The sequence below is a fragment of the Stegastes partitus genome, unplaced genomic scaffold, assembly GCF_000690725.1.
Source record: "Stegastes partitus isolate 25-593 unplaced genomic scaffold, Stegastes_partitus-1.0.2 Scaffold1065, whole genome shotgun sequence".
Classification (NCBI taxonomy): Eukaryota; Metazoa; Chordata; class Actinopteri; family Pomacentridae; genus Stegastes; species Stegastes partitus.
Genome location: NW_007578796.1, coordinates 98,899 through 109,918, shown reverse-complemented (window position 1 = coordinate 109,918; position 11,020 = coordinate 98,899). Strand labels below are relative to the sequence as shown.

At 47.2% G+C, this 11,020-nt stretch overlaps 1 protein-coding gene across 2 annotated transcripts in view; it reads right to left on the bottom strand.

Moving 5' to 3' along the window:
• Positions 1-11,020, bottom strand: part of elavl4 (ELAV like neuron-specific RNA binding protein 4) — a 94,713-nt gene that overhangs the window by 63,659 nt on the left and 20,034 nt on the right. For both annotated transcript variants that reach the window (XM_008295667.1, XM_008295668.1), the window contains exon 3: positions 1,743-1,829. In XM_008295667.1, coding sequence (XP_008293889.1) covers positions 1,743-1,829 — 87 coding nt within the window. The remainder of the gene's footprint in view (positions 1-1,742; positions 1,830-11,020) is intronic.

Sequence of the window (11,020 nt, the reverse complement as noted above, 5' to 3'; positions counted from 1 at the left end):
CACGTGGTGATAAACGAGGCGGACAATCAGACGACTCTTTAGTGACCAAACATTAATAATATCAGTGTATTTAACACGTGTGAGTTTAAGCTCCTGGTTCGGGAAGCGAAGTGGATTCAGACCTGTTTTCTGGTTTGCCATCAACAAGGTGACCTAGAAAAGCCAGCAGTGCATTTTAATGAGAACTTCAGAACCACTACAATAGGAAGAGCCCGTGGTCTCCATCCAGCTCTGATGATCTCCGTCTAACAGCTACACCTGCGATGCTATTTGTTAAAACATCCATCTTGTCCCTGACGCTTAAACGAGGCTGTAATTCTTATTATTTAGTTTTTTTTTTCTCCTCTCTCCTCCATTTAAGTGTTTGTGAGCAGCAGCACAACCACCAACAACAAAAAACGTCTTTGAATCTGCTTCCATCTTCTCATTTTAAACACACACGTCCATGCATTCGCAGTCTGTGGCATCTGCAGCGAGCGGAAAGAGCTTCACGCACACAATCACACGTAGCGAGAGAACAATGGCTCGAGCCCACAGCAGAAAACAAACAGACAGGGAGATGTCTAAAAGCTCTCAAGATGAGAGCTGCATGCAAATTGTTCTTTTGACAGTATCCTTCCCTGCTCACTCACCGCTCCGCCACAACAGAGATACCGAGACAGAGCGAGCGAGAGCGAGGCAGAGCGAGGAGGAAGGAGGAGAATAGTATCTAGCCATAACAGAGTTGATTGGAGAGGGGCCTTATTAAATCTGTTTACATTCCCTGCTGGGCTCCATTCTGTCAGAGAGACTTTCAACTCCATGGGACGTTTTCTGAGGAGTTTTTCCACCAAAATGGCTGCCTCTAATTAACAGGGACCTGCCGAGTCCCAGTGGCCAATTATATTCCTCTCCTCGTCCCTGCCCACCAGCATTTGTGCAGCTCAGCAGTCCACTTCATGTTGGTTGTGAACACTCTGGCTGTCCCTGCTCTCCCGCTGTGGAGCCCAGTGCTGAGGACAGAACTCGCTGCATGTCCTGCTGACTGGGTACAACGCACAGCCGCCGCTCTCCGGCTCTCAGCTTCGAGATGCCGCTTCTTTTTTTTTTTGTGCTCACAAGTTATAATGCCGCTTGTGTAGGAGGCAGAAGCCGGCGCGGGGCTTTTGGCTGAAAGTAAACAGTTGTTGGAAACATATGAAACAAAAGTGAGAGGGTGTGAGATAAAGAATTTAGATCTAAATGGTTATGAGCTGGGGGAGACAAAAAAAACAAAAAAAAAACAACAGTGCCTGGTGGTCATTCTTAAAAGTGGCGTCTTAAGAACGATAAATCGGCTTGTTTCAGACAAAGAGGCTGCAGTTCTGCAGCTATAAAGCAAAGTGCATGGCAGGGAGCTATTACTTTGAAAGTTTTAAGGGGTGCCTGAGTGCTCGATAGAGAGAGAGGGAGAGAGGGAGAGAGAAATTAAAAGCAGGATGAGCAATTTCGCTAAGAATTTCCCACAGGTGCAGGTTTGCATGTGTTAATAAAACGTAGATGTGTGACGGATGCATTTTCCTCAGATATACACACACAAAGGATGCGAGCAGCTGAAAAGGCCACGCAGCCCGTCCTCTGCACAACCCCGTCCGTCCGTCTCAGTCAGCAGCATCACCAGAACCACAGCGCATTTATGTAAACACAGTACAATATCAGATCATATCACTTCATGGGTGTGTAAAATGGCTGGGCCATCCATTTGGCAGCAGTAGTCTCCTTACCATCTTTGGCTGTGTCAGCAATCCCTTCTCTGCCCAGCCCTGGAGCTGTGGGAGCTCTGCCTGACGCCACTGTGTCTCTGTCGACCCCTATGGAGCGGAGCACAGGGAGGAAGGGACGCACAGCCCACCGTCAACATCATACACTCACTTTGCAAGGTTAGGGGGGGATGCAGTGGGATCTGGGGGAGTGGGGGAGGAGGGGGGAGGAGAAATGGCAGCTCGCTGGCAAAAACACAGATACACCTCTCCGACTAAAACAGGTGGCTCAGGATTTTTATTTTAGTTTTATCTTTTTGGCTGCTTAAGACGAGTGTTTTGTCATTATTTCATCAGCTGTTTTAATCATCCAAACACCTTCACAGTCAACACAATGAAAGTGCATGTGTGTGCCGAGGCTGGCGGCTCGGTGTGGCCACTGCAATGACCTTGGCAGAGTTTATAATGAGGGTTTCCCTCTTGCTCTCTGTGGGTAAACAAGCCTGTGGTTGAAGAGACAGAAATGCCACAAATGAGCAGGAAGTCTGTTCGCCGGCTCTCCAGAGCAGGGGGCTTAAATGCCTGCAGCTATCTGCGGATGCTACAACAGCCAATTTAGCAGGAGAGGAGGAAGAGAGGAGGTATGACCTCTGCCTTCATTTACTCCTTCAGAGAGATGAAGAGCGGGAGTGAGGGATCAGATGGGAGGAGGAAGAAAAGGCAAGGGCTGAGTAATGGGGAAGACACTTCAATACTTCAAAGAAAGGGGAGAGACGGAGGTGGGGGGAGGAGGGAGAGTCTGTACATGTTCTGTTGTCAATGTGTCTTGTAAACTTAGGCAGGAATGCATAATGGAGGTCTAAATGAGAGTGAACTGTCAGCTTGAAAGGGAAAAAGAAGATGCAGAGGGGCAGAGAGGTCAGGGTAGGAAGGAGGACGAGCGATATAGCTTCTCCTGGCCGCTGACAGGTTGTGGTAAATATTGAGAGATTTCTGGGATTATCATATAGCAAGAAAAAAAATAAATCGCTTGAGCCACCTTTTGTTTTAGTACAGTGAGGACTGAAGGGTTGTGAAAACACTGCAAGTCTGACTGGGAATAAAGTAGGTTACAGGAATTAGGTTGGTGCCTAAATTTCCCCTCCTGCATAATAACACTGAGCTTATAGCTGAGGTCACAGGCAGTGCACTCCAACAAGTAACTCCCACATTCTGCAAGATAAAAGCCTGATTTAATGATAAACTATTAAAGCTGAAAGCCTTATTTTGATGGATTGACATAATAATGTTGCACCAACTTAATCCTGTGGGTCGGTTCAACTCAAATCTCTGTGTTAGTTGGTTTTAAACTAGACTTGAGTTGAGCTAACTTCATAAAATTGGCTTGATAACTTGTCAAGCATTTATATTAACATGCCTGGACGATTTCTGACTAGTAATTCAAATTAACTTTGATTCCAGAGGAACAGCTAATTCCCTCGACTCAATTTAGTTTGTTGGTTGAACATAATTTCCTACTAACATTCTATTTTAAAGTGCAAGGAGCCATTTTGACAGGGGGCTAGCTACACCTCAAGGGGCACTATTCAGGATTTAAAGCCACCACATACAGTCTCATCAACACACTGTGCAGCCTGCGAGCTGCAGAGCTACCCCTGAAAAACAGAAAAACGTTAGGCAGAGGTGAAACATCAAAACCATGGTCCACCCATTCTGCAAAAAGCCGTCACTGGACACACTATAAGCCGGCGTGGAGGTTGATGGCGCGCCGCAGCAAGCAGACGAGTGTCGTGGTAGCAAGCAGACGAGTGTTGTGGTAGCATGTAGAAATGTGGTGATAAAAATGTGAGGAAGCAGCAAGCAGATGCATATGAGTCTCAATTTAAGCGTATAGCGGCGAGGCAGCGCGGCGCCGCAGAAAAGGGGAATATTACATTTCTTAGAAGTGCGTTTAAGTCTCTGCATCCCATTTTCGAAACACTACTCAGTGCTCAATATTCAGTGCTCAACCATTCGATAAAACAAACACAGCATCACACACACACACACACACACACACACACACGGGCGCCGGTTCGTCTTTCTTCATATCCTCGCTGTCCTTGCGTTTATCACATGAACACACACATGTGCGTCTCCTGATAAAAATCTCAAATAACACTGGAATAAGGGTGCAATGCAATTACATTCGCCAACCATTGAGATGAAAAACCGCTCATGGATACATTTTCAATTATTCAGGGAATACATTTCAGTCGGTGCTCAGATGCTGGGAAAAGTTATTATATAATCAATACACTCTATAACGCCATTAATATTTGATGCCACAAAAGTGCTTCCTGTCTCCTTGGGCTCCCGGCCAGCGGTATCTGGGTACTGCAGTCGAAGAGGACGAGCTGTGACTGCCTCCAGCGAGGAAGGGGAGCACACGTTTGCTTTCCTATAACACCGGAGAACTCAAAAGGCAAACAGCTTTCTGGCTTTCTTCTGCGAATTAGTCGCATCCATTTAATCTCAATCTTTCTTCTGTTTTGTGCACAAAGATTATCTTCCCTTCTCCACCCCCCTTTATGTCAATTCTGCACACATTTATTTATTTTTTTTGCCTTCCTTTCCCACCTCTCCTGCTTCTACGACATAAAACCACCACTTTATATTGCTGGCCTGGCGCAGGCTTCCCTCCCCCTTTTCTCTTACAGAGCTTAGACAATCAATTTAGCCTGACTTGGCCAGGATAGATGGAGGCTGTAGAGACTGCGGAGTAGACAGTATGCTGCAGGATCTCTGCGCTGATAGACACACTGCCTGGCAGCTACAAAATGGAGCCAGCATGCAACCATCTGACTTGTTAGACTTCGCCTCGCCGTCTTGCTTCGGATATCATTTGTGATTTTCCTTCTGCATTTTGTTTTTTTTAAATAAACACAGTGGATGTAAAATTAGAAATTTATCATCAGCTGTGGTGATGTTGATAATCACCCCCCGCCCCACCACCACCACCACCACCACCACCACCACCAACTACTTCTGGTGGACCCAAACCGAATTGGAGTTCCTATCAAACTGACTGAGACACAAAGAGATTAATACGACTTTACTATCTCAGCTTCTCGGCCAGTCAAGTTCCGTGTAATGCTCTCTGCGCTATTGATTTTTATTTTTCTCTCTCCTCTCCCTTTCTTCCCGGCCGTCTCTCTCTCTCTCTGTCTCTCTCTCAGCCTCCCTCCACCTCCGCCAGCCTCTTCCGAGCTCTGAAATGTCCTGCAGGTCAGACGGATGCTGGGCCGGATCAATCAGGGGAAAGTAATCTGGGACGCCTCATGCACGCAAGTACACACACGGACACATCACAGATACTCACACACCCCTCTTGTGTTGCACTCTGGCCTGCCTGCCTCCAGTCTCATCGATCTGCATCTACTTTACCAAATGGATTCTTCTCTTCTTCTATCCTCCTCCTCCACCTTCTCTCTTTTTTTTCCCTCCTTTCCCTCTCTCTGTGTGACTCAGAATAATAAATGTTCCAGACCGCGCGAGACGTGTACGTAAGCAATTTTTCATTTAACTTTGGCTTGACTTTTTTTTTTTTTTTTTTACCCCTCTCTCTTCTTTTTGTGATGCTTCAGTGTCTCCTCGGTGAGATCGATGCGGTTTTCCCACACACTCCCTGGCAGCTCCTGGGTAATCAGCACCAACTTGTGTGAGGTCAGAGGTCAGGAGATGACAGGAGCACCGAGGGAGATGTCAGGAGGGATCTATATAATCTGCAGATTTATGATTTGGGACGTTTTTAATGTTTAGATGTTAAACGTCCCGTGCATTGTTTAATTTCGCTCATTTTTGAGCGCTAAAGCGTCCGCCGCCACGGATATTTTCGCCATATTTTGCATTTTCTTCGGCCGAATTGTTAATTTTTAATCTAAAAACTTTTTCTCAGAAACTATTCCTGCTGCTTTGTGGGCAGTCAAAAGACAGAACATCCTTCAAGCACAATGACTCTGAGGACCTGTGCTGCTCTATACATACAGCACCGAGTCACATTCCCTCTGTCACACACACACACACACCAGTTTCCTTTAGCTCAGCCAAACTGTAGGCGGAACTGGAGCCATTTGTCCACTGGCTGAATCCCAACTCTGCACCAACGCATGCAGAAAATTGGTGAGCATCTTGACTCTGGAGATGACACTTCAATTTGCGCAGCTCCAGTGACTGGTGCTCTGCAGTTCCTCCCTTGTGGGGGTGTGAGATCAGCTGGACACCTGCCTGGCTGTTTGGCTCCAGCCTGGAGCATTGGGGGACTGGGCCTTGGAATCGAAGGCCTGGCCTTGTCTGTCAGCCCGAGCCCCCGTCCCTCAGCCCCGGCCCCGGCCCGGCCTCTCCGGTCCTCATCACAGCTCCCCTCGTTCCCTCCCGTGCCAGCAGCGGTCCCTCGCTCGACGCCCCCGACCCCCTATTTCTCCATCCAACCCTCGGCCGCGAGTCGATGCAGTGCCATCCTCCCAACAGCCGGCTCTCCCTTGAACAGTATCAAATCCCCATCAGCGGCGTGCCAGCCTTTGTTCCACTTCTGGCCGCCGCTGCCAGCACCTCAGCTTCCAGCTCAAATCAGCAAGATGTCTCGGCCGTGCATCGCTGTCTGTCCTGCTGTAATCCCCGGGTGTGACGGATGGGAGTGATCATTGTCAAGGCCCTCAGCGAGGACATTTTGGTGGATTAAAGAGGCTAAATCATTGTCTCATCCCCTACATGGGATTCCATCCTTAATTAAATGTAAATGTGGTTAAGGGTTTTAGCGGAGATCGTATCTGTCCAACATATGGGGCTTATTTTCAGTAAGTAATAACCTTGTTTCTGTGGCTGGCGAGGACAAAAGACACCATCAGAGAATAGGTTTAAAAATAAGACAGGAGAGGTTCACATCACCTGTCATTTAACGTGACACAAAAGATCTCTTCTTCTTCTTCTATTCTCGCAGCACAAAAAATTCGCCTTGACTCCGTTCACTCACTTTTACTCACTCTGGAAACGGATTTAAACGACACCGAGTTTTTGCAGCTTCTCGGGGCAGCTCGTGTTTCTGTGCAGGGATGAAGTTGCTTTCAGCAGGGCTGGGGACAGAGGATAGAGGACGCAAAAACAGACAGCGAGGCAGCGAGAGCAGGCAGCCTGATCCAACTGAGTCAGCACCATGTGTCATGAGCGAGGACACCACCTCCACAAGTAGCTGGCAGGTGAACGCGGCCACGCACCTGTGCAGGCAGCCAGCCATTTCGGTGAGGCTGCCTCCTATCTTTAGCAGAATACACCAAGACACACTAGTGCATGCATAAACAAACAGATGCACAAGAAGCGCAGAGATTCGCTCGACTCGACTGCCCGGCTGCAGACCTGTTACCGAGCCCACCTGCATGTGTCGGGTCACAAACACGCGACTCAGCAGCGCTGCAGCCGACAATAAATAACTCCAGGTTGGTTTTTTTCTTTCCGACTAACTGGCTGAAGAAAGCTTCCCGAAACTTGTAAACTCCTCTGACTGAACTCAATTTCCGGCATAACTCGCAGTAGGAGTTCTAATTAAAACCGGTCTGAGGTTGGAAGCGGTAATATTGGCTGTGTTGAGCAGGTATTTAAAAAGCTATAAACAGCCTGGAGGTACACGATAAGAACAAAACCTACAGCACAGCGCTCGCACGGAGAACAAGGCAGAGACAGGAACACTTGCCTGGCTGCTAAGCAGAGGCAGAGCTCCTCCTAATCTAATCACTGTTTCCCCCATCAGCTGCATCTCAGACACGGCCTGCTTGTGTATGTGCGTGTATGCCGGCGTGTGCCTGCCTTACAGCAACAGCGCAGAAGCTAAGTCGCATAGACACCGACTGACCGCTGCACTCCAGAACTCATTCCACAGCTTTGTGTGAGTGTATGTTTAGCGTGTGTGTGTGTGTGTGTGCGTGTGCTTAGCTAATCTTGTTATTGATTTGGCTCTGAACCGGAGCTCATATAATCAAATAGCTGCAAGGGAAAAGGACAGCCGTCCGTCATCTGTCTTAATGAGTAAACAGTTTGATGGAGGCAATGAATAACTGGAAACTACATGTAGATGCAGGGGGGAGGTTACCGCGTCGCAGATACAGTGACAAGCTGAAACTCCATCTCCTGGCAAATCGCTCGCAAATCTTGAGTGACACGGCGAAATATAAAATTATTTCAAGCCTGTTTTCATACGACGGCCCCCGTTTGATGTTTGCTGTAGATATAAAACTGGCGTCGTTTGAATATTCAGTCGCATTAATCACCGTGCAAACCTGCTGTTTTTTTTTTTTTTATTTTCTTGTCTTCTTTTTTTAAATACGCTGCGATTCCACCGCGGTAAAGTCGCCTCGCGCTAGTCATTACACGATCAATTTGGAGTTGCCCATCTTCTGTGAAAATCTAATCTCGGTGTAACTTGACGTGAGAGTGGTGCAATCAGAAATGGCTTCTGCTGCAGCAGGAAAAGGGAGGAGAGAGCGAGACACAAAAGCCTACATGTATACCAGCGCCGCTAACAGATGAGGCCCGCGGCACACCAGCTAAACCATTAAGTGTGGCGTGCATTCAAACGAGCAGATTAATCCCCCCTACTGCTGTATGGTGCGGAGTAATTGAAAATGTCCACAGGAGGACTATCTCTGTTCATATACTGTGGCGAGGAGGCGACGTATAGAAGGTGGCGGCGGCGGCGGGGGGAAAAAATTCTGTGACGGCATTTCGGTCTGACAGCCTGGAGACGAGATAGCGCCGATCCATCCCTCTGCTGTTCTACCCTTTCTGACTTGACAGGTGCTGATCATGGCGGCGGCTGCTGCTGACGTTTATCAATCTTGATAAGCACCGAGGTTACACAACTCTGTTTCCATCTGCGTAGGAAGGACAGCGTTCCCCTCGATTTGGGAGGAAACACGCATCGACTGCGATGATAATCAATATTCCTTTTTGGGGACACACACCTCTATTATCACAATTAGCATCTCATGAATCCGGCGGCCTGATGAGCACCAGCTGGGTGGCTCCTGTACCTCCGGCCTCATGTGAACAAAACTGAGTTTCTCCTTCAAATGAAGCGTGTCAGCTCTGTGATGTTTCTACACGTTGGTCTTCATAACCGACGGATGGACCTTCCACCGCCGCTCCTCACTAGCTAGTAAACCAACGTCGGTGTTTCCCGGCCCTGCGTTAGCGTCGCTACTGATGCGGCACGGCAGCCTAAACGATGCCGCGTCTGTCGGCCCTAATGTGTCTATTACCGACCACAATGGTGCCATTTTGTAGCATGTTCAGTTGCATGTTCGATCTATAATTCATCCGGCTACAGAAATACATAAATGTTTAATATGTCAGAGGCGGTGAGGCCTGTCGAAATCGTGACCTTGAAACGTCCTTTAAACATCACACGGCAACAGCGCTGGGGCCAGTTAAGCTGCCAAAGCCAAACAACAGGCAGCGTGCACACACACACACACACACACACACACACACACACACACACACACACACCAGCCAGCCAGCCAGCCAGCGCTGCCTGCTGATGCTTTCCGCTGCTTTCTGTTCTCTCTTCTTTTTTTTTTCTCTTTTTTTCCTGGGATGCAAAATGCAGATGAGACGAGTCAGCCGCTTGTGCACAGTCTCAGGAGAAACTGCCAGTCAAATCCAAACATCTGTATGAATACCAAAACACACAGGGTACAGTGGAGGATGAGAGAGGGGAAGAGAGGGAGGAAAAAAGGAGGGCTGAGAGACGGAGGAGATGAGGGAGGCGAGCGGATCGAGAAGAATGAGCGGTAAAGTAGCTCGGAAAGCCAGTGTTCCTCTCTCCTTCTGTATTTTTTTTTTTTTTTTTGACTGAACAAAGAGCCATATACACATGAATACCTCTTTCCTCCCACTGTATTTTCCATCGGGATATTTATTCTGAAAAGCAGCGATGCACAACAAGGGCTCGGTCCTGTGTTTGCTAGTGGGCTGAGGCGCTAACACTCCCCAGCTGATTATGTGTCTGTCTGTAGCAGTTTGAGCTGCTGCCAAAGGAATTAGGTCTAGTATTTGTGAATGCTGCTCCCCTCACAGCAGAATGCCTTGCCATGCCTCTCAGATTTCTAGCTTTTTTTTTTTAAAAAAAAAGAGACGAGGAGACGAAGAAGAAGAAGAAGGAGAAAAAAAAAAAAAAGAGAGAACATTTTAAATAAATGAAGGAAATCACTGTGGAAGCCTATTAAATTTTCAACGTGACCGTTTTGTGAGTCTTCATGTGTGTTTAGGCTTCACACAAAAGGAATATTTAAAAACCAAAGCGTGCTAATTGGGACAGAGATTGTTACAGCAGCTTCTTATTCAAACAGGCTTTTGGCTCATTAACTGCTTCCATCCAGCTTTTGTTTAAAGGAAAGTGGAAAAGACATTTAAAGACAACAAAATATTTTTTGCAGTATGTATACAGACGCTGTAGCCGCCGAAACGCTGATAGACTGCATAATACGCTGGCGTAAAACGTGCCAAAGCGGTGGCAAAACCTCTTACCTCGAGTGCAAAAACAAATATCTCAGCGGCGTCACGTCGCACACAAACCAAATCTTTACTTTGTCATAGCAGCTTTATTTTTAATCACCACTCGGCTGCATGTTTTTAAATATAAATGCAGTGTGTCGTGTGAGTATCGTGGCATTTCTACGTGTTTTGCATTAAAGCAATGCAGCCAAACTAGTTTTTAAATCACTGGGATTCAGGCTTTTCCTTATAAATTGCATATCTCGGGAGGAGCACCACCCTCCTGGGAGAAATTTCAATTCTCATGGTTTCACTTTGCAAGAAGTGGCGTGAGTTTAAACACCACCAAATGCTAACTAATGAACTGCAACTAAATAGTCTTTAACTTGCATCTCTGGCTCAAATATCACAATTACCTTCATCTACAAAACCTCCCTCTGAACCTCCTCACGCTCCATTTTTAGAAGGTGTATTTATAGCTGACTGACTGCTGTCTCAGCTCAGATCAGTCCTTCTGTAGGACGTTTACCTGAAGCCACACACCTGACACGTGCACAATAACAGCCACTGCACATGAACAATACCACACACACACACACACACACACACACACATTCAGCTAATTACTGTGGATGTGCGGCGCTGCAGTGTAACCTCTGCTCATAAAAGAAAAGAAAAAAAAACCTGAATGAACCGTATTAATAGCAGCACAGTTGTGACCGAACACTCTCAACACAAAGCTCAAGATTGCTAAAGGCTCTCTGCTGAGGTAGTGA